We start from the raw sequence: 27,865 nt of genomic DNA, 5'->3' as shown, positions 1-27,865 counted from the left end.
CAACCCTGTTTTGTTGACTTAAAGGGGTCTCAAAATCGACTTCTGTACTCCTCTCCGGCGAGGGGATTAGTGCAAAAATCAACCTTGCTGGGTCGAATTTGGGGTAGTGTAGATGCAATTCGACGACATTGGCCTCTGGCAGCTATCCCAGAGTGCTCCATTGTGACCACTCTAGACAGCACTTTCAACTCAGATGCACTAGCCAGGTACACAGGAAAAGTCCCGGGAACTTTTGAATTTCATTTCCTGTTTGATCAGCCTGGCGAGCTCCGCAGCAGAGGTGACCATGCAGTCCCAGAATCGCAAAAGAGCTCCAGCATGGACCAAACGGGAGACACTGGATCTGATTGCTGGTGCAGGCAGAACGCCGATCAAAAAGACAAAATGCTAATATATATGCCAAAATTGCACAGGGCATGGTGGACAGAGGCTACCCCAGGGACACACAGCCGTGCCGCGTGGAAATTAAGGAGCTCAGGCAAGCCGACCAGAAACAAAGGAGGTAAACGGTCACTCCGGGTCAGAACCTCAGACATGCTGCTCCTAAGATCAGCTGCATGAAATTCTAGGGAGGGGCCCACTACCCCACTACTGTCCGTGGACACCTGCAAGGGGGGAGTCTCACGCAAGAGGGAGGAGGATTTTGTGGATGAGGAAGAGGAGGAGGAGAGTACACAGCAGGCAAGCGGAGAAATCATTCTCCCCAGCAGCCTAGAACTTTTCACCTCACTGGAGCCAATACCCCCCCAAGACGTGCTCCCGGACCATGAAGCCGGAGAAGGCACCCCTGAATAACCGCCTACCCTCCTCTCCAAGTTCCATATCCTCCTCACCCAGATGCCCAAGAACGCCAGGGGAAGGGGAGGCTCCAGGAACCCACCCACTCCACCCCAGAGGATTGCCCAAGCAACAGCAGTCTGGCATAAAATAAGTTTTGATTTGTCGTGTGGCCTTGTCCTTCCCTCCTTCCCCACCCCACCCGGGCTACCTTGTGAGGTATCTCCCTATTTTTTAAATCAATTAATAAAGAATACATGGTTTTGAAACGATAGTGACTTTATTTCCTTTGCAAGCTCTGATTGAAGAGGGGAGGGTGGTTGGCTTACAGGGAATTAGAGTCAACCAAGGGGGTGGGTTTGCATCAAGGAGAAACAAACAAATACAACTGTCACACCGTAGCCTGGCCAATCATGAAACTGGTTTTCAAAGCTTCTCTGATGTGCAGTACGCCCGGCTGTGCTCTTCTAATTGCCCTGGTGTCTGGCTCCACAAAATCGACTGGCAGGCGATCTGCCTCAACCTCCCACCCCGCCATAAATGTCTCCCCCTTACTCTCACAGATATTGTGGAGCACACAGCAAGCAGCAATAACAATTGGAATATTAGTTTCACTGAAGTCTAACCTAGTAAGCAAACAGCTCCAGCAAGCTTTTAAAGGTCCAAATGCACATTCTACCACCATTCTGCACTTGCTCAGCCTATAGTTGAACTGCTCCTTACTACTGTCCAGGCTGCCTGTGTACAGCTGCATGAGCCATGGGAGCAAAGGGTAGGCTGAGTCTCCAAGGATAACTATGGGCATTTCAACATCTCCAACAGTAATTTTCTGATCTGGGAAGTCCCTTCCTGCAGCTGTTCAAACAGCCCTGAGTTCCTGAAGATGCGAGCATCGTGCACCTTTCCCGGCCATCCCACGTTGATGTCGGTGAAACGTCCCTTGTGATCCACCATTGCTTGCAGCACCATTGCAAAGTATCCTTTGTGGTTTACGTACTGGCTGCCAAGGTGGTCCGGTGCCAAGATAGGGATATGGGTTCCGTCTATTGCCCTACCACAGTTAGGGAATCCCAGTGCATTAAAGCCATCCACAATGGTCTGCACATTTCCCAGAGTCACTACCCTTGATAGCAGAAGGTTAGTGATTGCATTGACTACTTGGACCACAGCAGGCCCTACAGTAGATTTGCCCACTCCAAATTGATTCCCGACTGACTGGTAGCTGTCAGGTGTTGCAAGCTTCCACAGGGCTATTGCCACTTGCTTCTCAACTGTGAGGGCTGCTCTCATCTTGGTATTCTTGCGCTTTAGGGCAGGGGAAAGCAAGTCAGAACATTCCATGAAAGTGGCCCTACGCGTGCAAAAGTTTCACAGCCACTAGGAATCATCCCATACCTGCAACACTATGCGGTCCCACCACTCTGTGCTTGTTTGCCGGGCCCAGAATCGGCGTTCCAGGGTATGAACGTGCCCTAATGCCACCATGATGTCCCAATTGCCACATCCCATGCTTTGAGGGAAGTCTGTGTCCATGTCCTCATCACTATCGTCATCGTCCTGGTGTCACCTCCTCTCCAGGTTCTGCACATATTGCAGGATAATGCGTGAGGTGTTTACAATACTCACAACTGCTGCGGTGATCTCAACGGGCTCCATGCTTACAATGCTATGGCGTCTGCGTGGGTTATCCGTGAAAAAAGGCGAAAAATGATTCTCTGCCGTTGCTTTTATGGAGGGAGGGAGGGGAGACTGATGACATGTACCCAAAACCACCCACAACAATGTTTTTGCCCCATCAGGCACTGGGAGCTTAACCCAGAATTCCAGTGGGTGGCGGAGACTGCGGGAACTGTGGGATAACTACCCACAGTGCACCGCTCTGACAGTCGATGCTAGCCACGGTACTGTGGATGCACTCCACCAATTTAATGCGCTTAGTGGGGACACACACAATCGACTGTATAAAATCGCTTCTGAAAAATCGACCTAATTTCGTAGTATAGACTTACCCTTAGATTCACCAGGCCAGCAACAAGACAGCTTCTACAATACCGTACTGCTACACAGAAGCCAAAACACAGATCCCTTAAAGCAACCCCGCCTTGGGCTCCCTCCCAGACAGCCCACTTCAACATGATGGGGACTGCTGAAAATCTTATTCATCACATTAAAAAGTTCCACCAATCCCAAAGGATCCTATACATTATCCACCAAGTTAAGGAATATTTCAGTTCTTACCCAAATACATGCTTACAGCCAATTCTTATTAACTCAACTAAGATTTATTAAAAGAAGAAAAGAGAGAGTGTGCTGGTGAAAAGATCATTATACACAGAGACATGCATAGAGTCCTTAGCTCAGTTTCATTGTACAGCTGATGCTTTAGAATTGCAAAGAATCCTTTACAGAATCGTTTCATCAAGTTCTAGTCCAATTTCAATGTCAGGGCAGTCCAGATAGGACTGGAGATCTCCATCTTCTGACTCACACTCCCCTCGGTATAAAGGTTCGGCAGATCAAAAAAGAAAGGATCATTTTTGCAGCGTCATGACAGCACACAGTCCTTGGCTGAACAATAGGCTTTTGAAGTAACCTTCTATTTCCTAAAGATCACTGGTAATTAATTACATGGATTATCATAAGGTGATTCTCCATAAAGCAGTTCATAGACAGTTTACGACAAACTTTCAGGAGACAAACAATGACATTATTACAAGCAAGTTTTATCTAAATGTTAATATTCCCTTTTGATCTCTGAATACAGCCCTAGACAGGAACCGTTTATTTCCATTGTTAACCACTAACAAGATATAGCTAAACAAAGACTACTTCAGGTACCATCTTCTTCCATGTCTTTAACAATACACGTTTACCTTTCGAAGCTCTAGTTTATCTAACGAGGACACACTTTTCGAACATGTCTCTAAAGGCTGTATCTTGGTCAATTACATGCAATTTCCTTAACACCTTCTGTCCCTGTGACAGAGAATTTTAGATCCTGTGTGGATTCTCTCATGTTTAATGCGGTGTGATCTCTGTGTGAAATTTCCTCACAGTCCAAGCACTTGTGGGGTCTCTCTCCTGTGTGGATTGACCCATGTCTAACAAGGTTTGACCTCCATATGAAACCTTTTCCACAGTCTGAGCACTTGTGGGGTCTCTCTCCTGTGTGGATTCTCTGATGTTTAAGAAGGTCTGAGCCCCATGTGAAACTTTTCCCACAGTCTAAACACTTATGGGGTCTCTCTCCTGTGTGGATTCTCTGATGATTAACAAGGACTGACCTCCGTGTGAAACTTTTCCCACAGTGTAAACACTTATGGGGTCTCTCTCCTGTGTGGGTTCTCTGATGTTTAACAAGGTCTGACCTCCATATGAAAGTTTTTCCACAGTCTAAACACTTATGGGGTCTCTCTCCAGTGTGGAATGCGTGATGTTTAAAAAGAGCTGACCGCCGACTAAAACTTTTCCCACAGTCCAAGCACTTGTGAGGTCTCTCTCCTGTGTGGATTCTCTGATGTTTAAGAAGGTCTGACCTCTGAATGAAACTTTTCCCACAGTTCAAGCACTTATGTGGTCTCTCCCCTGTGTGGGTTCTCTGATGAATAACAAGGACTGACCTCCGACTGAAACTTTTCCCACACTCCACACACTTATGGGGTCTCTCTCCTGTGTGGATTGCCTGATGATTAAAAAGGTCTGACCTCTGTTTGAAACTTTTCCCACAATCAAAGCACTTATGGGGTCTCTCTCCTGTGTGGCTTAACTGATGTCTAATTAGTTCTGACTTCCAAATGAAACATTTCCCGCAGTCGAGGCATTGAGAGGGTTTCTCTCTTCTGTGGCTTCTCCCATGGTTATTCAGGGCTGAGCGATTATTGAAGCTTTCCCCACAGTCCAAGCACTGAAGTGGTTTCTCTCCAGTATGGATTGTCTGATGTGATCTCAGAATGAATCTTTCCCCATAACCGAGGCATACATAGCGTATGTCTTCTTTGGAATTTGTCTGCTGGGTTGTGGGATCCTTGTCCCCTCCCCCACATTTAATAGATTCATGCACTTTCTTCCTTGGGTGGTTTCCCTGCATCTTCTCTGACCTGTGCCAATTTTCCCAGGCTTCTCTCTGTTTCCAACACTGGGAAATTTCAGCTCTTCCCACAAAGGTCCCCTGTGATTCCACTTCCCCAAGAACTTCCTGATGGTGATTCCCCTCCACGCTCTCACTCACTCGCTCAGCACCTGCTTGGAGAGAGAGACAATCCAGACGGGAGTCATTGTGCTGGGGAGAAAAAGAAATAACACCGAGGGAAAACCCAACACAAAGACTGAGCTATTCGATTCTGCCTCCACTTCCCACCCAAAAACTCACAGGGAAGGAGAGATGGGAAGGAAACTCCTGCAGCTAACAAGACGGGTGTAGAGCAGTGAGTAATGTCTGCTCACTACAGCCCTGCTCTGGAAGAGGTGAGGAAGAACTGAGGGCACTTACTGATACCACACTTTTGGGATTCTCAACTTTTTCCTTCATTCCCCAGATGGTTTCTTTGTCAGTTCTCACCTGTGTGGGCCTCTCTCAGGCTCTCTCTTTCCTCGCAGGCCTGGAGATCCGGGACCCACGGCTCTTCCCCTCGTTCCAGGCGGGCGATCAGGTCAGGTTTGGGAATGGGAAATCCTGCGCAGGGGGTGAAATCAGACCAGATCAGGGTGCATAGAGAATTGAGAGCGCATCTGTCACAAAGGACATTCTGTGAGCGGAACCTGTCCCTGTGCTCTGCTGGGGAACGTGGAACCCAAGAGGACGGGAACATGGTCGCTGAGCCCCCTTGGGAGAAGCAGACATCTCGGGAGGTGATGGGAATTTTTACACCCTCGCTAGGAGTTCCTAGGATCTGAACAGTCTAGGGGCCTTGGTGACACACACAGCTCTGGCATTAAACCCATGCCTCTTTGTAAGCCTTCCCAATGGCTGGAGCTATTCCCAAGAAGGCAGGTAAATAAGGATTGTGTATGTGAATGGGAATCAATACAGTCAGGACAATGAATGAATTCTGCCTCTTTGAAAGCTGGAGGGGTGGGGATGAGCTAGCATGTCCGTTAAGTTTTGACACCGTATCTCACTGGAGAGGGCATGGAGATGCAAGTCTCTCTCACATGGCAGCCGTGCATTATGGAACCCGTTCGCCTCTGATCTAAGGGACGATGGAAGAACCTGACCAGAGTCAGACATGCAGACTACACGGCCTCTAATAACCAAAGGGACGGGAATCCCTTACCCAGCGAGGTCACTGTCTCATAGTTCTCCTGCATGACATCCCTGTAGAGGGCTCTCTGAGCGGGGTCCAACAGAGCCCCCTGCCCCCGGGTGAAATACACAGCCACCTCCTCGAAGGTCACCGGCATCTGGAACAACAAGAGTCCCCCACTCAGCACCTGCTGCCCCAGCCACAATCCCACTAGTCACAGGAAAGGGGGGAAAACTCAAAGCTCTGGGAGGGCCAGAGTAGCAGAAACTGACTCCTATTGTTCAGAGCAGCCAGGAGGCTTCAGGGGGTTGGGAGAAGGTGAGAGCTCCTTGTCCGCCCCAGCACACGGAGCAGAGCAGGTTCTTCTCATTTCCCACATGCCTGCCAGCCACAGGCTGATACGGGAAGCAGAGATCTGAGCCGGAGGCAGGGACAGGAATCCCGACAGCTTCCCTTCGTATTTCACAGCAGGCTCTGGCCAGTGGGTTCAGGCTCCAGCACTGGGAGTCTGGAAAATGTTCCCAACCCTGCCCAGGGGGTTATATCCTGTTTGAGAAATGGGGGAATGTCCCCTCTCCCCTCCCTCACCACCCATGGGTCTACTCAGAAAATCAGCAGGTTTATCACACCCTGTCTCCTCCCTGCCTCTCCCTCCCCCCACCCAGCAACTCCCTGAAATCCCCTACCTGAGCTGGCTATGTGGACGTGATTCCTCAGCCTGTCGGGGTGATGGGGGAGGTTACAGAAGGGGCTGGAGTCCATGTCACCCCCTGATTTCCCCCAGGCTCTTTAGACCCTCCCAGTAACAGCATCCCTGAGCCAACCGCTAGAAAAAGAGCAGAATCAAAGGGGCACTTTGGCAGATTTCCCCCCATTGCAGTGTAAACCCCTCTCCCCCTTAGCCATAGCCGGAGCCCTCTGGTGGCAACACCTGAAGAATGAGCTGCCCTCGACTCCCACAGCAGCCCCCAGGGACAGGCAGGCGGAGGCTGATCCCATTGGCCCATCCGCACTCCCCCCTGCCAGAGCGAGCAGTGACTCCGGTCTGACTCCGGTGTGGGTGAAATCTAAAACCTGTCTGGAAATCAGACCAAGACCTAGGGAAGCCCTGAACACTCAAGAATCAGAGCCCCAAAGATCATGAGTTTGTCTCTTTTAAAAAAAAATCCAATGTAAACTGGGAGCAGTGTGTGCGGGAAGGGAGGGGGTTGCCTGTGGATATTTGCCTTGTAACTAGGCTCTGCCAGGGAAATGTAACTTGGAGAGACAGCATTGTCTGTTACCCCTGTTGTACATGGGGATGGTCATGTCGGTGAGTCTGTGACTGCGATGCTCACAAAGGTGTGAGGCACAGTCTGGCAGGTGTAATAAAAATATACTAAGCTCACTTCACGCATTGTCATGCTGTGTCTCAGCACAGGGCTGATCTTGCTCCAAAGCATCCAGAAGTAGGGTGGGGCAGTTATCAGACATGCTCTGTATTTGTTTCCAAAGCTGCATTGGATGTTTTCACTGGGCACATGCCACCTGGCCTGGCCGCTCCCTCTTTATTCACCTGAGAGCTGAGGCCATCAGAGCATGGACAGGAGACAGGTGTTTAGGGCAGTCACCATCTCCATGCTCTGGAACGGCTCTGAATGAAGCCAGGTAGGACTCTGGTGCAGCGTCTACCCCTCAGGGCACACTCTCACCAGGGCAAGAGACCAAAGGAGTCTTTATAGTTCATTCCCATGGGACAAGAGTGCCGCCATTTGGGCTACGTTCCTTACAAAGGGGATCACCGAGCAGCCAGGCCAACACTCTCCATGCTCACAGCAGAATCTGCCTGACACTGTCCTGCCTTCGCCCTCCTGCTCAGGAAGCATGTCCTGTCCTTTGCAGGAGGCAGCAGAGGAGCGAGATCACCTTACACATTTCCACCTCAACCCATCTACTGACATTCTGTTGGACCAAAGCTGTGAAATATCTTAATGGCGTTTCTACTCAAGGCAACAGTCAGGGAAGATGAGATGAGCGCCCCACTGTTTCGCTCCTTCTCTTTAGGCTTGAAACATCGCATGTGGGTTACACCTGGACTATCCAAAACTTAAAAATGTTCAAGAAGCGATCAAAGACCTGAAGATTTATAATGTTTGGGGGAAGGTCTCCTGCCCTGGTCTGTGGCTGTCCTGACTGCCACTGTCTAAATTAAGGTTTCAGAGTAACAGCCGTGTTAGTCTGTATTCGCAAAAAGAAAAGGAGGACTTGTGGCACCTTAGAGACTAACCAATTTATTTGAGCATGAGCTTTCGTGAGCTACAGCATCCGATGAAGTGAGCTGTAGCTCACGAAAGCTGATGCTCAAATAAATTGGTTAGTCTCTAAGGTGCCACAAGTCCTCCTTTTCTTTTTGTCTAAATTAAGGCCACTTGACTTCTGAACGAGAGCGTCCACACAGGGGTTTAAAGCCCTGGAATTCATGTGGATTAACGTCACACCTTTAACATCAGACCACGCAGACAAGACCTGAAGAAGTAAAGGGAAGGGAATGAGAGAAATTGGTGAGAGGGGCTGTGTGTGTGTGTGTGGGGGGGTCTCTGCTAATTCCTTTAGTTTTAAAAGATTTAATTTGTTTTCCGTGACACCCCCACAAATGGACGCAGACATTCAGAGGCAGCACCTGGCACAGGAGCAGAATTAGGAGACACACACTCAGTATCAGAGTTTTCAGCCCATGAACAATAACGGGTCATTTAACATCGGAGTCAGCAGCACAGTCTGTGTCTATAAGAAAGAGGGTGTTTTTCCCATGGGGTAACTCACCTGCATTAGCTAGCCCGCCGCAAAAACAGAGCAGAGGCAAAGTACCTTAATCTCACCAAAAGGTAAACAGGGTGAGGTCACCATGGTGTCCCCCGGCCTGATCAATGCCAAGGAGAAACTGTTAATATTTCCCGTGATGATTTGCCGTTAAAAATAGGAATACCCGGGCACCGTGACGACCCTCCGCACAAGGCTAATGAAGTTTAGGATGAAGCGCTCAGAGTAAGAAGAATATTTTTTTAAAGAACGAATGTGAAGGAGTGAAACTGCCCAGACTGGATTCCAAGGGGAGTCAAACTCAGAGGGACAGGGACAGGGACTAGGACACATGGATGAAGCGCTGGGCGGCTTGACACAGACACAGAAACTGAGACCCGGATTCTTTTAAACGCTCAAAGCAGGTGTGACCGTGAGATCTGGGGGAGGGGAGGGGGGTGTCTGTCAATAGTTCACTGGATCAAGTCCCCTCTAGCACCTCAGTAACATCTTATACAGGAGGGGAGAGGGGCCCTGTCCGGGCACTGCGATGAACTGGGAAATGGGAGCTAAAATCCTAGGAAAGGGGGAAGGAAAAGCCCCACTCCCCCCTATTTTTGCAACCACTGCAGCTGGCTCGACCTATCTGGGGGGAATTTTTATTCCCTCTGCTCACCTCATTCCTGGGTTTCCCCCTCCGCCCTGCCTGCCAGGGCCTGTGCCAGGGTTCCCCGCCCGCACACACCGGGGGCTGGCGGCGGCTTTCCCGGGCCCGGGGCAGGGAATCGCAGCCGGCTCCGCGGGGAGCAGCCCGGGGCCAAACCCGCCCCCTGCAGCCCGGGGGTGCCGGGGGGGGGCGGGTCTCTCTTACCTTCCCTCCGAGCGGGGCCCCCCGGGGCAGGGGCCGGGCCGGGAAGGGGCCCTGGCCGGGCTGGGGGCTCTGCCCTGGGAGAGGCTCCCGGGGAGCAGCGGGCAGGGCCCGGCTGGAGGTTCCCCTCTCCCGGCTGCAGCCCGGGCTCCGGGCTCCCGGCACCAGCCGCCGGGGCGCGGGGATCTCGCCGGGAGCCAGAGTCCCCGCGGCGGCTGCGAGTCACTTCCTGGGCCGGGCCTGAGCCCCGCGATCGCTCCCCCCAGAGCCGCCCCCCAGCCGCTCCTGGGTCCTAGCGATCAACCCACGACACTGCAGCATCCCTGTGCCCGGCTCCTGTTACACTCCCAGGCTCTAAGGTCAGAAGGGCCCGTCCTGAGCATCTAGCCCAGGGGTTCTCCCAAACAAAGTTTTGGTGGCCTCAGAGTGAGGCCAGCAACTCTCGCTGGTGGCCGCTCCGACACTTTTCCCTAAAATATTTAATGAACTTTAGGGGAAGCCAGTAAACATGCATGGAGGTAAGCTGGGAAATGGTCCCGTTACTGTGTGGAACTTTCCTAACTTAGACACCCCCTGGGTGGAATCGAACAGCAGAAGGATCTGAGTCCTCCCTCCCTTTTCCTTCACCCGGAGCCTGCCTCACCTTGAGGGCTCCCCTTCCACTCTCCTGTGTAGCAAAGTCCTTGTAACCCCAACAAGGCTGGGCCCTGGCTTCCTGAGGGGCTTGGCCCCCAACCTTGGTGTGACCACTCAGGACACGGGCTGGAGCATCCCCACTCCAGGGTATTTTCTCCGCTCTGGATGCTTCCCTGACCTCCTCCCTGACCATTGTCTATACTCCAGAACAAATGCAATTTACTAAACAGCAGCTAATAAAAAAAAAATCACTAAACAATGAGAAAGGAGAAAGGAAATACTTAGCCCCACTCTGTTGGCACGGGGGCAGTTCACAGTCTGTCCCTCCCACGTCCCAGGCCTCCTGCCCAGGCCCTGTCTGTGCTGCAGGGATGCCGCGGGTCAGACACGTGCTCTGGTGATGGCCACACGCCCTCAGGCTCTAGGTGACAGGACCTTTCTTCCCAGTGTCCCCAGAAAGGTGCAAATCCAGAGGACAAACAAAAAGCATCCAAATTTGGTAATCTCTGTAACTGATTGGGAGTAGGGGGTTGGACTTGTGATCTTTGAGCACTTCTGGCTGCTGACCTAGTTCTGTCCCTGCCCTCCCCCTGGGTTCCACAGGACGGAGGCCTTGATCTGGAACACCGCCGGGGGGCAGGGGAAATGCCAGTATGATGGGGATGACTTCATCAGCTTCCACGTCCAGCCTCGGGCCTCTTACCCCTGTCTGTGTCCCAACTCCAACCCTCCCAGAGCCATGGCCCTGCTCCCGGCCCCACATCAAAGGGGTGGGGGGCACAGACAGGGACAAGGGGGGCACCACACCCCTACTCTAAAATCGTTCCACTGGGCCCAGAGCAATTCCAGCTGTTCTGTGTGTGCTCTGCCGGGCTAAACCCGTCATGGCGGCAGCCGGGATGCTGGGCAGATGCCCATGTTGTGAACTCCTTAACGTGTTACCAGTAGAATTGTAATAGTTGAAAGGGTTACTTTTTACATGCTATTTTCATCCCTAATCTGGATACCTGCCTTGTAACTTCTGAGCCCTTAGGTGGAAGCCTCCACAAACCCCCAAAGCTTCCTTAACTATTTGCAGTAAAAGAATTCTCCTTTGGCTGCTGGGTGGGGCAGCCCCTACCCCTCTCTTGCCCCGTGGGGTGGGAGAGCTGCTTTTGTATTCCGCCCTCTCCTTCTCCCTGACCCCCACCCTCTTTCCCTCCCTTCCCCAGCCAGTCTGCTCTTGCTCTCAAAGCCTCCCCTCCCCATGTTCCCCCTTTCCTTCTCAGTGACCCCCCCACTGATAGTTTCCCTCTATTGAAGTCCTGTTTCCATCTGGCCCCTAAGTCTTCCCTGATTCCCCTGCATCACCCCATCCCCACTTCAGCCATTCCCTGCCTCCTGCATCTGCCCCAGACCCATCCCTCATCCCCCTAAATCCCACCTTATCTACACCCTCTTCAGCCTTCTTTCAGCTCCCCCCTTCCCCCCCCAGATGTGGCTGTCCCAGCCCCCAGTGCAGCATGGGCTGACCTCCCTCTGCTCTGCACACAGTGGCAGATGGGAAACCTCCCTGTAGGAATATGCTACCTGCACCAGTTGCTGATGTGTGAATGGTTCTTAAGCAACTGCTATTGTGTAAAAACTGCTCTCTGAGGGAGCAAATGAGGACAGAGAGCAGTTTGTCCCCTGCACTCTTCTCTTGTCCCCTGCACTCATGGCAGGACTAAGTATTACCTGGACAATTCCTGGCAGGTGTTTGTCAGGTTCATGACCCCCCGACCAGTCAACTTTTACCCCCTGCTCAGACCCTGGCTGCCCCCCTCCTCCCATTTGCCCCCTTTGCCCCTTTTTAACCCCTGTAAAAAGCACTCAGCACAATCCTATGCTTAGTAAGGGCAGGGTGAAGGACAGTGGTTTCAGCAGATGTTACTGAGCATGCTCAGTTCACCATAAGGAGCACATTCCTGCAGGGAGCAGTTTTCTGTACTGCACCTGCGGGAGAGTTAATTAATCCACCCCAATGGGCGACAGCAGCTACGTCTGTGAGAGAAGCTCCAAAAATAAATAAATGCCAATTGACTCTCCTTCGGCAGGAGGCAGGCAAATGGGAAATGCCAGCCAGAGGGGATTTCCCTGGCACATAAGATTTCCAGCTCTCCCGGACCAGACGCCATTGCCACAAACGGCATCCGGTCCAGGAGAGTTGGGAACCCTACTGGCAGATGAACAATTTTCCCCACACACTCTAGAAGAGTCTGAAAAGCTGAAGAATGATCAGCTCTGGTCTGAGCATGGACAGCAGGTATAAAACAGGCCAGGGGAAGGGATATTAAGCAATGGTGGTTGAAGCATGAAGGGACAGAGGAATCTTTAGCGCATCTGGCATGTAAGTATCTTGCGACTCCCGGCTGCAACAGTGTCATCAGATTGCCTCGTCTCACTTGCAGCATTACCTCCTGCAAATGGAAACAAACTTGTTTGTCGAAGCCAGGGATGAGCAAACTTTTGGGCCCCAAGGACGACATCGGGGCTGTGAAACTGTATGGAGGGCCAGGTAGGGAAGGTTGTGCCTCCCCAAACAGCCTGGCCCCCACCCCCATCCACTCCCTCCCACTTCCCGACCCCTGACTGCCCCCCTCAGAATCTCCAACCCATCCAACCCCCCCGGCCCCTTGTCCCCTGACTGCCCTTACCCCTATCTACACCCCTGCCCCTTGACAGGCTCCCCAGGACTCCCACACCTATCCAAACACTCCCTGTCCCCTGACTGCCCTGATGCATATCCACCCGCACCTAACCACCCCCCCAGACCCCACCCCCTATCCCTCCCCTGCTCCCCCTCCCCTGACTGCCCCATCCAACCACTTCCTGCTCCCTGTCCCCTGACGGCCCCCTGGGATCCCCTGCCCCTTATCCAACCCCTCCCTGGCTCCATAGCCGGGAGCTCAGGGGCTAGGCAATCGCCAAGCGGCTGAGTTTACAAGCAGCAAAGGGAGCAGGAGGGGGCGGGGTGTGTGTGGAACATCTGGAGGCTCTGAAACAGTTCTGTGAAGAGGATCAAACCCCCAACTGTGCGATCTGCAGAGAGTCCCGGGCTCATTGCGCTCACACGGTGGTTCCCATACAGGAGACTACCCAGGAGTACAAGGTAGGGAATTGCTGTCAGATTTAATGGGTTAACTTTTGGGTTTTAATTACAGGCTAATTTCACTGAAAGTTCCCTCTCATAGATGTAACTGCAGCATTCAGCTCTGCAAAGCCTTCACTGTTTGGGAGATGTCATGACAAAATAAATGATCTGGCAGTGTGGCAACAAAGGCAAAAAATGGAGTCTTCAAAGATATCTGATGAGGGAAAATTATTGGAGATGCTGAATGCTTTTCAAACCCAGCTTCCACTGGTGAAATAAGGGAACATTTTACTGAGTGGAAGCTGTTAACACCAGTGACGTTTAAATCACATGAGCTGAGACCCAATCTGTGAGAGTGCTATCTTCACATTGCAGGAGAGGAAGGTACAAGTTGGTTTGTTTAATAGAATTTATTATTACTTCTATTTCCATCACAAGAGCCCTTACAGACCACATATGAGATCTGAGCCCTGCACAAAACCCAGCCAGGGGCAATCCCTGCCCTGAGCAGGTTACAGCCTAACTAGGGTGGGAGGGAAACTGAGGCACAGAGAAGAGCAATTACTGGCCCAGGATCACCAGCACAGACGGGACTCGAACCCAAAACTCCCCAGTCCCACTCCACTGTGCTAAGCATTACACCCTGCTGCCACCTCAACATCAACCTCCTGTGAAGAAGTGTGTCTATCGGGAGGGAAAGACAACTTGATAAAGGCCCCAGGCTCAGCAGGGAGAGGAGGTTTCCCACTGGGATTCTGAACTCCTGTGCTGTTCCATGAGGGGTTAAACTCTGACTCCTGTCTGCATGAGAGGAGATCACTGGGCTAAACACTGTGTGGGACCCCGAGCACCTTGAGTCCACCCATAACAGGACTTCAGACAGCGCAGATCCATGCCAAGTCCCACTGGGATTACACTGGAGTGTAGCCAACCTAACCCCAGGCTGGAGCTGACGGGTGCCAGTCTGACCTGTTCTGTGGTGTACGTGGGCAAGGCCCAGTCAGAGTGGTGGTCCCACCAGGCAGCCTTTTGAAATCTCCCAGCTAGAGAACTGCAGGGCAGGTGCTCCAGAGCCGAGTAGCCTCCATAGCTGCAGGAGACTCCTCCTTGTTTTTACAGAATACAACGTATACAGCGAGCACTTTATATTTTTTTATTATAAATTATTGTAAAAAACAAAAGAAAGAGTATTTTTCAATTCACCAACTGCTAGTACCGTATGCAATCTCTTTATCATGAAAGTTGAACTTACAAATGTAGAATTATGTACAAAAAATACCTGCATTCAAAAATAAAACAATGTAAAACTTTGGAGCCTACAACTCCACTCAGTCCTACTTCTTGTACAGCCAGTCACTGAGAAAAACAAGTTTGGTTACAATGTGCAGGAGATCATGCTGCCTGATTCTTGTTTACAAGGTCACCTGAAAGTGAGAACAGGCATTCTCATGGCACTGTTGCAGCCGGCGTTGCAAGATATTTACGTGCCAGATGCTCTAAAGGGTCGTAGGTCCCTTCCCGCTGGAACCACCATTCCAGAGGACATGCCTCCATGCTAATGACGGGTTCTAATTGATAACGATCCGAAGCAGACCAGACCGACACGTGCTCATTTTCTTCAACTGAGTCAGATGCCACCAGCAGAAGGTTGATTTTCTATTTTGGTGGTTCGGGTTCTGTAGTTTCCCAATCAGTGTCTTCCTCTTTTAAGACTTCTGGAAGCATGCTCCACACCTCGTCCCTCTCAGATTTTGGAAGACACTTCAGATTCTTAAACCTTGGGCCGAGTGCTGTAGCTATCTTTCGAAATCTCAGATAGTTACTTTCTTTGCGTTTTGTCAAATCTGCAGTGAAAGTATCCCCCCATGTGCTAGGTCATTCTCCGGGACTTCGATATGATGACATATTTGGCAGAACGTGTGTAAAACAGGACAGGGGACATACAAGTCTCCTTCAAGGAGTGTGGCGGTTCAATGATCAGACAGAACACAGCTTTATGCAAGCAAACAGGCTGGTCAGCGGAGATGGGCTGTTCTGCCCCCCCGCCTTCCACCTTCTCCTTTTATTATATTTCTCCCCCTAAGCATTACACACTGCTACCCAAAGGAATGTATGACGTTGATTAATATACTTAGTTACCATCCTTTATCTACTACAATCCTGGTTCTCAGGCCTTGAGCCCAGGCTAAGAAAGCCTCCCACAGTTGCTGTCCAAACAATCAAGTTCTCATGGTTCATATCTAGCCCTTGTCCTTGGATAGAGCAATGTGTGCATTGCTTCTACAAAACAGTCAGGGTGTGCCCTGCCTGCTTCCAGGTGGAATAGCTAAACATGAACTCTACATCCCCCCGTTTTTATTTAATGATATTTGGCCATGTCATGGTAGCCGACAATTTGTTTTGTCATGCTATTTAACTCCCAGACAGACAAGGACATAACCTGGGGAGCTTTCCAGGGCGAAATTTTACAAAGTCTTAACAAGGAAGGAATACATTGTACACAGCAGCAGCAAAAAAATAAGCCCAATGATTACAAACACAGAATAACCAAAAAGCTCAACATCTGCAATATAATCATCTAAAAGGGGTACACTTCTTTTACTACAATTGTGACCAGCAAAAGGCAATATAAGTGTCATTCTACTAAGACAGCAAAGGGTGCCATCACTTAAATTTGCAGGAATATAATTAAAGGTGCGTGAACCGCAAATAAAAAACCATCCTGATGGTAGGATGATATGGCCATAATTATATGAAACATTAACAGCATGGGAACCATTTAAAAGGGGTTGAGAAATTTTTCGACAGCCCAAGGGCACCTTTGTACTAGTGCAGTTAACTACACGCGCACAGGTGACACTGTGAGCCCCGGCCGGGTACGGTGTGTGGAGGGATACAGCCGTGCGAGGCAGAGTATAGTTGGCCGGGCCCCAATTAGCCATGCTAGAGTACTGGGAGGAAAGATTCGCATAAGCAGAGAACAGTGTCTTATTCTCCATCTCCTCAGGGTGATGACATACTGGAATAAGGCATGTACCTAACAAATCTCCGGCTGCTACAGAATTAGTAACATTTGCTATTGAAGCCAATCTTTCCCATAGGTTATATGTCATTCGGGCTTGTAACAGGGGAAGCGCTTCCAAGCCAACCCCTACAGGAAATAGCAGGCACAAAAGGCACACAATCATCACAGAATTAGCAGTGATTTGGGCGAGAATTGCCACAAACAAAGTCTCAGAAGTCTCTGGCTGTTGGTTTGCTGCCAGTCTTCGTTGGGCCGCGGCGACCAATGCTTTTACTGCTCCCCATGTCACGGGCCGGTTTGGGACACTACGCCTCCTCCGTCTCCGTCCCACTGTTGTCGACCCGGGGGGCAACGCGGTCTCCTCCAAGGTCAGCTGAAACTCTGGTATGGGATTCGACAGCCCCTGGTGCCATGCCATGTTGTTTAAGTGCCGGTCGCACACACCGAGCTGGAACCCACAACGGTCCTGCAGGGAGAGACACAGCAGCATATCCCCGACCCCAAGTGATTAGAGGTACTGGGCCCAGCCACTGTGGATCGGGCAGCTGACGGTAAAAGACACGCAGTCTTTCCAGTACCTCAGATTTGTGAAAATGCCGATCTGCAGGGGTCTGCTGATCTGCGTTCAGTGTTAAATTATTTAAAGTAAACAAGAGGATATGCATTTGTTGTTGAATGTCTCCTAAGGTTCGGAGACGCAGCTCCCCTTGTTTTAATTATTTATCTAGCAAGGTTTTGAGTGTGCGATTGGCACGTTCAACAATGGCTTAGCCCGTGGAATTATAAGGGATTCCGTGTTTAAGACGGACGTCCCAGCGGGCACAAAAGGTGGAGAGGGCTGCAGAGCAGTAGGCTGGGGCATTATCTGTTTTAATTTGGCAGGGGCGACCCATAACAGAAAAGCAGGCCAGCAAATGGTGAATAACTTTGTTAGTGGCTTCCCCACATTGTGGGGTTGCCCAAAGGAAGCCTGAATAAGTATCAACGAAAACATGTAAAAACGAATAGGGGCGAAATTGTGGCACATGAATAACATCCATCTGCCACAGCTGATTTGCTGCGGTACCTCGGGGGTTAACGGCATAAGAAAAAGTAGGAGCAGCAGCAGCACAGTGGGGGCAGGAACGGACAATGGAACGTGCATGAATGATCAGCAGGAATGTGAAACTGCCGGGCCAAAACAGAGGCAGACTGATGAAAAAAGGCATGGCTTTCAATGGGGTCAGAAAAAAGGGAATTTACCTGACCACGCAACGCGCGATCGGCGCATGCATTGCCCTCAGTGAGTGGCCCAGGCAGAGGGGTATGACTGTGAATATGAGCAACAAAGTAAGGGAAATGACAAGTGGCAAAAAGGTGCTGCAAAAACAAAAACAGGCGAAGGAGGTCTGCATCAACCTGAGGGGTAATGAGGGCAAGGGGTAAATGATCAATTACCTGATAAACATAATGGGTATCCACAATTAAATTAAAGGGACAATCAGCAAAAAATTGAAAGGCCAAAATAACAGCAGCTAATTCTGAGGGCAAAGGGGGATGGTGAAAAAACAATCTTTTAAATCTAACACACAAAATTGATTGGTTTGAGGAATTAAATTTGGATTTGGTAAGCCAAATTGCAAGGGGCCCATAGGTTGGATGCGTTTATTTATTTCCCTTAAATTATGTAACAGCCGCCAAGCACCCGATTTTTTTTTTTTAATAACAAACATCGGGGTGTTCCAGGGACTGGTGGAGCTCTTTAATCGCTGTGCTTGCAAATGCTGCTGCACAAGTGAATGAAGCGCTTTTAGCTTTTTTAGAGGGAGGGGCCACTGGTCAATCCATACGGGCTCTAAGGATTGCCATACCAAGGGTAAGGCGGAGGGCACGGTGGGTGAGGGAGGGTTTTGGGCCATCAGATGTTAATATCGAGGGTGGTGTCTAACTTTGTAAGTAAATCACGGCCCCAAATATTGAGGTGGACAGGGAGCACAAAAGGGCGGATAGTAGCAAGGGTACGGCCTCCCGGTTTAGAGACCGTGACCCAAGACAAACTTTGGCGCCCGGGTTTACTACCCCCGATCCCCCACAATTCTCTAGAAGGAACCGTAGGCCAACTAACCGGCCACTCCAGATCATGAATCACCGTAACGTCAGCTCCAGTGTCCACCAGCCCTGTAAAAGGAACATCATTTAAGAGAAGTGTTAACTGAGGTTTCGAGGGGCGGACTGAAATTGTCAGAGCAACAAGTGGAGAAGACGCGCTGTGAGACGGCGAGTGAGACAACGTCGATCCAAAGCCGCCTCCGCCCCGAGTTCGATCCTCGGCAGCTGGCACCTGATAGGGGACTAAAATCAATTGTGCAATTGACTGTCCACGCGGGAGCGACTGTGGAAGATGAGTCCACACCTGAACCTTAATAATGCCAGTGTAATCAGCATCAATGACCCCTGGAATGACAAAAAAGCCCTGTTTCCCAGCATGTGAGCGAGGGAGAACAAGACCTACAAAGCCGGCAGGGAGAGGTCCCGTCACCTGTGTAGGTATGGCACAGACCTCCCCTGGCAGCCGAAAGTCAGTGTCCTCCTGCATGATCAAATCAAGCCCTGCACTTCCAGCAGTCGCCGCCCTCATAGAGTCTATGGATTTTAAGGCAGAGGAGCGGTTGTCTGAGTAGGAAACACCCCCATTTGGCCCTGGGTTCGGGGGGGGACCCGTCGCACGGTTTCCCGACCCGCTACGACACTGATTAGCCCAGTGATAACCTTTCCCACACTTGGGGCACTTCTTTGAGGGTCAGGCTGGTGCCTTAGATGAGCGGCACTCCCGCTGAAAATGACCCTCCTTTCCACAGCGGTAACAACGCTTCCCCTCCTTCCCAGTTTTTCTGAGGGCGGCAGCCAGAACTCCAGCCTTGTGGGCTTGTGTGCCAATGTTCTGGCACGCCCGCAGCATGTCTGAGAGCTCTAAAATACCAGAGGCTTGTGCTGCCTGGAGAGCACGGTGGCAATCCTCGTTTGCATTTTCAACTGCCAATTTTAACAGGAGCTCGTGAGCTGCCTCAGTGTTATCCACCTGTCGGAGGATAGCCTCATGCAATCTGTTGGTAAAATCCAAAAAGGACTCTGAGGCACCCTGACGGATACTGACAAAGCTTTTGGTAGGCTTGCCTGAATCCGGGACCTTCTTGAAAGCATGCTGGGCACAGGTGGAAATAATGGGGAAGACGGCCTGAGGGAGTTGAGACTGCATCTCGATAGTAGCAAACGGGCCCTCCCCTGCCAAATGCTCATAAATGATACCGTGCTCTCTATGTACCTGAGCTTGGCGTTCTGCCATCTGCCGATACTCACTAAGCCAAATAACATACTGACTGGGTGACAACATCATGCGCAGCAGCGTTTTCCAATCCTCAGGAATTAGGGAGTACCCAGTACCCATCCCTTCAATGAGACCACGCACAAAGGTGCTAGTCAGGCCAAATGCACGAATTGCTTTCTTTACCTCTCTAACCACCGAGTATGGCAAAGTGGTCCAGGTGCCCACGGGGTTGCCCTGCTCATCATTCTGCCAGGTCACCGGGCAAACGGAGACCAGATCAGCCAGCTCCTCCGCTGTAAGATCTGATCGAGCTTTCGCTGCGTGAACCATTTGTTGCACCAGCGAAAGCTTCTGAGCAGATGCAGATGACCCTCTGGGGGGCCCCACGGGGGGAGGGTGATCACACACCAGCTCCGGTGGGGAAGGCCAGGGAGGCGGTGGTAATAGAGGCACTGGGGGCGAAGCAGGGGGAGGGATGGCTGCAGGAGCGGACGGGGGTGGCGAGATCACCAGCCTCGCGAGGGAGGGCCTGTCGGAGGCGACACGCTGTATCGCGTCACGGCAGAGGTGCCAGGCATGTAAAGCCTGCACGGGCGCCCGAGGCTCTTCGTGCAATGTCTGGCCCAATCGCTCCCAGTCCGCTAGCTTAAGGCTTCCGGCTTCAGGATACCACGGGCACTGGGCACGCACCTCCTGTAGCAGGAGAGTAAGTGCTCGAGCCGGGCAGTCATGCTGAGCCTTACGCAGCAAATACTGCAGCTCATTGCGGTGTTGCACTTGCAAAACAGAGAGGGAGCTTCCCATACTTACCACAATAAAAAACACTCACTGGGATCCACGAAGCGGATGAGTGACGCGTCTGAAACCCTTGCCGGGCGAGGTGAGTGCTGAGGGCCCCACGTTGGGCGCCAGTTGTGGCGGTTCAATGATCAGACAGAACACAGCTTTATGCAAGCAAACAGGCTGGTCAGCGGAGATGGGCTGTTCTGCCCCCCCGCCTTCCACCTTCTCCTTTTATTATATTTCTCCCCCTAAGCATTACACACTGCTACCCAAAGGAATGTATGACGTTGATTAATATACTTAGTTACCATCCTTTATCTACTACAATCCTGGTTCTCAGGCCTTGAGCCCAGGCTAAGAAAGCCTCCCACAGTTGCTGTCCAAACAATCAAGTTCTCATGGTTCATATCTAGCCCTTGTCCTTGGATAGAGCAATGTGTGCATTGCTTCTACAAAACAGTCAGGGTGTGCCCTGCCTGCTTCCAGGTGGAATAGCTAAACATGAACTCTTCAAAGGAGTTCAGTCACAAATAGAATTAATGCATTATTTTTTTTAAATGAGCATCCTCCATTGGAATGGTGGCCGAAGCATGAAGGGACATAGGCATGTTTAGCATATCTTGCACATAAATACCTGCGCTGCCAGCTACAAACATGCCATGGGAACGCCTTCTCACACTTTCCGGTGACATCATAAATTAGAAGCAGGCAGCATTCGCTCCCATAAATGTAAACAAACTTGTTTATCTTAGCGAGTGGCAGAAAAAGAAGTAGCACTGAGTGGACTTCTAGGCTTTAAACTTTTTAATTGCTTTATTTTTCAGTGCACTTATATAATTAAAATCATCTATGTTTCTAAGTTACACTTTCCTGATAAAGAGATTGCACGACAGCACTTGTATGAGGGGAACAGAAAAACGCTATTTTTGTTTTGCATGTTTACAGTACAAATATTTGAAATCAAAAATAATATAAAGTGAGCACTGTACACTTTCTATTCTTTGTTGTGAGAGAAATCAATAGATATGAAAACATAGAAAAACATTATAAGCATTAATAACATTATAAACATAAGCACTTATGGGGTTTCTCTCCGGTGTGGATTTTGTGATGTTTAACAAGGTCTGACCTCTGTATGAAACTTTTCCCACATTCTCAGCACTTATGGGGTCTCTCTCCTGTGTGGATTTTCTGATGTTTAATTAGGCCTGACCTCCGTACAAATTTTTTCCCACAGTCTAAGCACTTGTGGGGTCTCTCTCCTGTGTGTATTCTTTGATGTGTCACCAGGGCTGATTTCCATGTGAAACTTTTCCCACAGTCAAAGCACTTATGGGGTCTCTCTCCTGTGTGGATTATCTGATGTTTAAGAAGGGTTGGCCTTTCTGTGAAACTTTTTCCACATTCTAAGCACTTATGGGGTTTCTCTCCGGTGTGGACTGCTTGATGTTTAACAAGGTCTGACCTCTGTATGAAACTTTTCCCACATTCTAAGCACTTGTGGGGTCTCTCTCCTGTGTGGATTTTCTGATGTTTAATTAGGCCTGACCTCCATACAAATTTTTTCCCACAGTCTAAGCACTTATGGGGTCTCTCTCCCGTGTGTATTCTCTGATGTGTAACCAGGGCTGATCGCCATGTGAAACTTTTCCCACACTCCAAGCACTTATGGGGTCGCTCTCCTGTGTGGATTACCTGATGTCTAAGAAGGGTTGGCCTTTCTGTGAAACTTTTTCCACAGTCTAAGCACTTTTGGAGTTTCTCTCCGGTGTGGATTGCTTGATGTTTAACAAGGTCTGACCTCTGTATGAAACTTTTCCCACATTCTAAGCACTTATGGGGTCTCTCTCCTGTGTGGATTTTCTGATGTTTAATTAGGCCTGACCTCCGTACAAATTTTTTCCCACAGTCTAAGCACTTATGGGGTCTCTCTCCTGTGTGGATTCTCTGATGTGTCACCAGGGCTGATTTCCATGTGAAACTTTTCCCACAGTCCAAGCACTTATGGGGTCTCTCTCCTGTGTGGATTATCTGATGTTTAAGAAGGGCTGGCCTTTCTGTGAAACTTTTTCCACAGTCTAAGCACTTATGAGGTCTCTCTCCTGTGTGGGTTGCCTGATGATTAAGTAGGTTTGACCTCCGTACAAATTTTTTCCCACAGTCTAAGAACTTGTGGGGTCTCTCTCCTGTGTGGATTGCCTGATGTTTAAGAAGGGTTGACCTTTCTGTGAAACTTTTTCCACAGTCTAAGCACTTATGGGGTCTCTCTCTTTTGTGTATTCTCTGATGTGTAACCAGGGCTGATCTCCATGTGAAACTTTTCCCACAGTCCAAGCACTTATGGGGTCTCTCTCCTGTATGGATTACCTGATGTTTAAGAAGGGTTGACCTTTCTGTGAAACTTTTTCCACAGTCTAAGCACTTATGGGGTCTCTCTCCCGTGTGTATTCTCTGATGTGTAATCAGGGCTGATCGCCATGTGAAACTTTTCCCACAGTCCAAGCACTTATGGGGACTCTCTCCTGTGTGGATTAGCTGATGTTTAAGAAGGGATGGCCTTTCTGTGAAACTTTTTCCACAGTCTAAGCACTTATGGGGTCTCTCTCCGGTGTGGACTGCTTGATGTTTAACAAGGTCTGACCTGTGTATGAAAGTTTTCCCACAGTCTAAACACTGATGGGGTCTCTCTCCTGTGTGGATTTTCTGATGTTTAGTTAGGCCTGACCTCCGTACAAATTTTTTCCCACAGTCTAAGCACTTGTGGGATTTCTCTCCTGTGTGGATTGCCTGATGTTTAAGAAGGGTTGGCCTTTCTGTGAAACTTTTTCCACAGTCTAAGCACTTATGAGGTCTCTCTCCAGGGTGGATTGCCTGATGATTAAGTAGGTTTGACCTCTGTATGAAACTTTTCCCACAGTCTAAGCACTTATGGGGTCTCTCTCCCGTGTGTATTCTCCGATGTGTAACCAGGGCTGATCGCCATGTGAAACTTTTCCCACAGTCCAAGCACTTATAGGGTCTCTCTCCTGTGTGGATTACCTGATGTTTAAGAAGGGTTGGCCTTTGTGTGAAACTTTTTCCACAGTCGAAGCACTTATGGGGTCTCTCTCCGGTGTGGACTGCTTGATGTTTAACAAGGTCTGACCTGTGTATGAAAGTTTTCCCACAGTCTAAACACTGATGGGGTCTCTCTCCAGTGTGGATTTTCTGATGTTTAATTAGGCCTGACCTTCGTACGAATTTTTTCCCACAGTCTAAGCACTTGTGGGGTCTCTCTCCTGTGTGGTTTAGCTGATGTGTAATCAGTGCTGACTTCAAATTCAAACAATTCCTGCTCTCAAGGCACCCAGAGGGTTTCTCTCCCGTGTGGCTTCTCCCATGATTAGTAAGATCTGAGCGCTTATTGAGGTTTTCCCCACAGTCCAAGCATTGAAGTGTTTTCTCTCCAGTATTTATTGCCTGAAGCGTAAGAAGCGCCGGTCTCAGAATGAATCCTTTCCCATAACCGAGGTATTCATTGCGTTTGTCTTCCTTGGGGGTTGTCTGCCGGGCTGTGGGATCCCTGTGTCCTTCCCCACATATAATAGATCCATCCAGTTGCTCCCTTGAGTGGTTTCCCAGCAGCCTCTTTGACCTCTGCCAATTTCCCCAGGCTTCTCCCTGTGCCAAGCACTGGGAAAAATTCCCTTCAGCTCTTCCCACAAAAATCCCCTGTGGTTCCCCGTGCCCAGGAATTTCCTGATGTTGATTCTCCTCCTTCTTCTCACTCACTCTCTCATCTCCTGCTGGGAGAGAGACAATGCAGACAGGAGTCATTCTGCTGAGGAGAAATTAAGAGGAATAGAACCGAGGGAAAACCCAACATACTAAAGGTTGGAGAGATGGAGCAATTGGATTCTGCCTCCACTTCCCAGTTGGGAGGGAAACTCCTGCAGTGAACAGGACCTGTGGGAAGCGATGTCAGTGATATCTGCTGCCTGCAGCCCTGCTCTGGGTGAGATGAGGAAGGAACTGAGGGCACTTACTAATATGTCATTTTTGGGATTCTCAACTTTTTCTTTCATTCACCAGATGATGTGTATGTCAGCGCTCACCTGTGTGGGCACCTCTTGGGATCTCTCTTTCCTCACAGGCCTGGAGATCGGGCACCCACGGCTCTTCCCCTCGTTCCAGCCGGGTGATTAGGCCAGGTTTCGGAAGGGGAAATCCTGTGCAGGGAGTGAAATCAGACCAGATCAGGGTTTGTGGAGGATTGAGAGAGCATCTGTCAGAAAGGATATTCCGTGGGTGGCACCTGTCCCAGTGCTGTGCTGGGGAATGTGGAATCTAAGAGGACAGGAACGTGGTCACTTAACCCCCTTGCGGGAGGCAGACGTCTGAGGAGGTGAGGGCAATTGTGATGCACACCCAGCTCTCGTGTTAAACCCCTGCCTATTTCTAAACCTGCGAAGCCCAGAGCCCTCCACATGGCTGGAGCTGTTCCCAAGGAGGAGAGAGAAGAGGGATTCTGTGTACGACCGAGAAACAACACAGACAGGACGATGCATGGCTTCTCCACCGTGCAAGCTAGGGGGGTTGGGTGGGGATGATTTAGTATGTGCCTTATGTTTTGACACCCTCTTCTCATTGGAGCATGATGAGGGAAGAACCTGACCGGTGTCAGACACGCAGACCTCCCCAGTTTCCAATAACCAAGAGGCCAGGAATCCCTTACCCAGCGAGGTCACTGTCTCGTAGTTCTCCTGCATGACGTCCCTGTAGAGGGCTCTCTGACCAGGGTCCAGCAAAGCCCCCTGCCCCTGGGTGAAATACACAGCCACCTCCTCGAAGGTCACCGGCATCTGAAACAACAAGAATCCCCCACTCAGCACCTGCTGCCCCAGCCACAATCCCACTAGTCATGGGGTAGGACGGAGAGAGAAGCAGAATCCTCCCCGCACCCTGCTCAGAGCAGCCAGAAGGCTCCAGGGGCTGGGAGACGGCGAGAGCTTCTTGTCCTCCCCAGCACATGGAGCAGGGCAGGGTCTTCTCATTTCCCACTCGCCTGCCAGCCATAGGCTGAGACGGGAAGCAGAGCTCCGAGCCGGGGACAGGGACAGGAATCCTGACAGTTTCCCTTCGTATTTCACAGCAGCCTCTGGTCAGTGGGTCAGGCTCCAGCACTGGGAGTCTGGTCCATTTTCCCAGCCCTCCCCAGGGGGGTGTTTTCTGGTTCAGAAATGGGGGATTGTTTCCCCTCCCTCCCCCCGTCAATGGGCCTTTTCAGAAAATCAGACCCAGGTTGATCACGTTCCAGCAGGTTTATCGCACCCCGTCCCACCCCGGGTGATTAACCCCTTTACACTACCCCTCCCCCACCACCAAAAGCCCCCTGAAAATCCCCTACCTGAGCTGGCTCCATCACAGCCATTTCCCTGCCCTGTCCGCTGCAAGATGGGACAATCTGAAGCGAAACGTGGACGCGATTCCTCAGCCTGTCGGAGGAGCAGGGAGATTGGGCAGGTTTCATAAGGGGCTGGAGTCCATGTCACTCCCCGATTCCCCCCAGGCTCTCTCCCTGCAGACAGACGCTCTGATTCTATGACTCTGCCATGCCGGGAACAAACCCAGTTAGTTCATTACCTCCCCGGCCAGCCCCCCCTGCTTAGAACTAACCCACCACGTCCCTTCTAAACCTCCCCAGAGCAGCATCTCCGAGCCAAATGCTGGAAAAAGAGCAGATCAAAGGAGTCACTTCAGGGTACTGCCCCACAGTGTATTGTGACCCCCTCTAGCTCTCCCCCGTCTCCCTCCATAGTGTAGTGCGGTGCTCAGCAGAGCGAGCAACTGGCTTTTCCTCTCTCAGCCCCTGCTCTTGTTCCCAGGAGAGCGGACTGCCCCGGGGGAGCAGGGAATGGATCTGGGCAGGGCTGGGAGCTGGGAACCTCCCTCCCCACTTCTTGCTGCTGCTGCTGCCCTTCAAGTCTCTCCGCTCTCCTTTTTTATCTTCTTCCCTCAACCTGGGAGAACGGGTGACTGTCCCATTGCCATAGGCCTTTGCTCTCATTAGGCAGCTCAGCCACTGACACTGGTAACAGGGGTTTGAAGCTGGCTGTGTCACTGAGGGCAGGAGCTCTGGTACTCACAGACACAGGGAGCCCCTCCCCTTGTAGGCCAAACTCACCAGCCAGTCCCTGAAATCAGCTCTTTGTGCAGTCATTTCCCTGCCCAGCTCCAACCCTTTCTCCGTCACCTGGAGGTTCAGGCTCAGGGGCTGGTATGGTCAGAGTGGTTCCAGTCACTGAGAAAGTGCCCCTGGGGCTGGTCTCAGAGGGGTGTGATGAAGGGGGAATGTTCTTAATTTTTTCTCTGAATAGTGAGTGTGTGCCTCAGTTTCCCCATGTATTACTCAACTATCAAGCTGGTGGGATACAGGAGAGTGGTTACTGCGGAGACCTCAAGAGGGCAGGTGTCACTGCAGAGTGGCTGCGTGGTCACAGAGAATGGCCAAAATTCTGTATCCTGAGGTCTCTGAGGATGTGGGGCTGGAAGTGGGTCAGTCTCCTGATTTGGGGCTCAGCGGGGAGAGCCCAGGGCTCGGGACTCTGGATTCCCCCCAAGATGGACTTTGCTGAATGCTCCTGATTTCTGTGCTAACAAGCTCTGTTCCACACTGTTTTCTCAGCGACCAATGAACCCTTCTGTTTTCCAAGCTGGCTGAGAGTCACAGCTGACTGCGGAGGTGGGGTGCACGGCCCCTGTGAGGAGCATGTCAGGCTTCTCCTTAGGCTGCCCCCGGGGGTTAAGGCTGGGGCCATGTGCCCTCCCTGGGCCCCAGGACCGGGAAGGCTGGGGCCACATGCTCAGCAGGTTGGGGGAGATGTTGGGGGTGCTCAGGGTCTGGGGTCCTGCCCCTGCAGTGGGAGGGGGACTTGCCTCCCCCAGCCCTAGATTCATCCCCCACCAGCTGTACCTCGTTCTTCTTCCCAGCTCCTAGTCCCAGGCAGGGGGGCTGAAACAATCTGTACAGTGGGGTGTCAAGGTTCCTTCCCCACTCTGAACTCTAGGGTACAGAAGTGGGGACCCACATGAAAGACCCCCTAAGCTTATTCTTACCAGCCTAAGTTAAAAACTTCCCCAAGGTACCAACTTTGCCTTGTGCTTGAACAGTATGCTGGCACCACCAAATGTTTTAAACAAAGAACAGGGAAAGAGACCACTTGGAGACGTCTTTCCCCCAAAATAGCCCCCCAAACCCTACACACCCCCTTTCCTGGGGAGGCTTGAGAATAATATCCTAACCAATTGGTTACAAAATCATGAAAGACCCAAACCCCTGGATCTTGGAAGAATGTAAAAA

At 50.8% G+C, this 27,865-nt stretch overlaps 2 protein-coding genes and 1 long non-coding RNA gene across 6 annotated transcripts; all 3 read right to left on the bottom strand.

Annotated features, from left to right (window-relative positions):
• Positions 1-1,038: 1,038 nt before the first annotated feature.
• Positions 1,039-9,893, bottom strand: LOC140898071 (uncharacterized). 4 transcript variants are annotated; one of them, XM_078848531.1, is made up of 5 exons: positions 9,670-9,893; positions 6,707-6,846; positions 6,051-6,177; positions 5,336-5,449; positions 1,039-5,019 (listed from the first exon to the last, which is right to left on the bottom strand). In XM_078848531.1, the coding sequence occupies exons 3-5, from the start codon at positions 6,175-6,177 to the stop codon at positions 3,719-3,721; spliced, it is 1,542 nt and encodes a 513-aa protein (XP_078704657.1). In that variant the 5' UTR covers positions 6,707-6,846; positions 9,670-9,893; the 3' UTR covers positions 1,039-3,718. The 4 variants fall into 4 exon arrangements, with proteins under 4 accessions (XP_078704657.1, XP_078704660.1, XP_078704659.1 ...); XM_078848534.1 differs by having other exon boundaries at positions 1,039-5,016; positions 9,670-9,891; XM_078848533.1 differs by lacking the exon at positions 6,707-6,846.
• Positions 9,894-15,407: 5,514 nt separating this feature from the next.
• Positions 15,408-20,681, bottom strand: LOC144929321 (uncharacterized). The gene is made up of 3 exons (XR_013634576.1): positions 20,554-20,681; positions 18,544-18,596; positions 15,408-16,969 (listed from the first exon to the last, which is right to left on the bottom strand). It is a non-coding gene; the product is annotated as an uncharacterized LOC144929321 (long non-coding RNA).
• A 7-nt stretch (positions 20,682-20,688) lies between these two features.
• Positions 20,689-26,112, bottom strand: LOC140898077 (uncharacterized). Its single transcript, XM_073311537.2, has 4 exons — positions 25,913-26,112; positions 25,241-25,367; positions 24,621-24,734; positions 20,689-24,311 (listed from the first exon to the last, which is right to left on the bottom strand). Exons 1-4 carry the CDS (start codon positions 26,033-26,035, stop codon positions 21,682-21,684), a joined length of 2,994 nt encoding a protein of 997 aa, XP_073167638.2. The 5' UTR covers positions 26,036-26,112; the 3' UTR covers positions 20,689-21,681.
• Between the last annotated feature and the right edge of the window lie 1,753 nt (positions 26,113-27,865).

This window comes from Lepidochelys kempii, chromosome 14 (genome assembly GCF_965140285.1).
Source record: "Lepidochelys kempii isolate rLepKem1 chromosome 14, rLepKem1.hap1, whole genome shotgun sequence".
NCBI classification, from domain to species: domain Eukaryota; kingdom Metazoa; phylum Chordata; order Testudines; family Cheloniidae; genus Lepidochelys; species Lepidochelys kempii.
The sequence above is the reverse complement of the archived record's forward strand: the minus strand, read 5'-3'. Positions and strand labels throughout refer to the sequence as shown.

Bases quoted from the DNA above. Each gene is read 5' to 3' on its own strand.
- LOC140898071 (XM_078848531.1), bottom strand. From the start codon at position 6,177: ATGCCGGTGACCTTCGAGGAGGTGGCTGTGTATTTCACCCGGGGGCAG. The intron at 5,450-6,050 runs GTAAGGGATTCC...CCCCCTGCGCAG, and splicing joins TGAGACAGTGACCTCGCTGG to GATTTCCCATTCCCAAACCT. The intron at 5,020-5,335 runs GTGAGAACTGAC...TCTCTCTCCAAG, and splicing joins CCTGAGAGAGGCCCACACAG to CAGGTGCTGAGCGAGTGAGT.
- LOC140898077 (XM_073311537.2), bottom strand. From the start codon at position 26,035: ATGAAACCTGCCCAATCTCCCTGCTCCTCCGACAGGCTGAGGAATCGC. The intron at 24,735-25,240 runs GTAAGGGATTCC...CTCCCTGCACAG, and splicing joins CGAGACAGTGACCTCGCTGG to GATTTCCCCTTCCGAAACCT. The intron at 24,312-24,620 runs GTGAGCGCTGAC...TCTCTCTCCCAG, and splicing joins CCCAAGAGGTGCCCACACAG to CAGGAGATGAGAGAGTGAGT.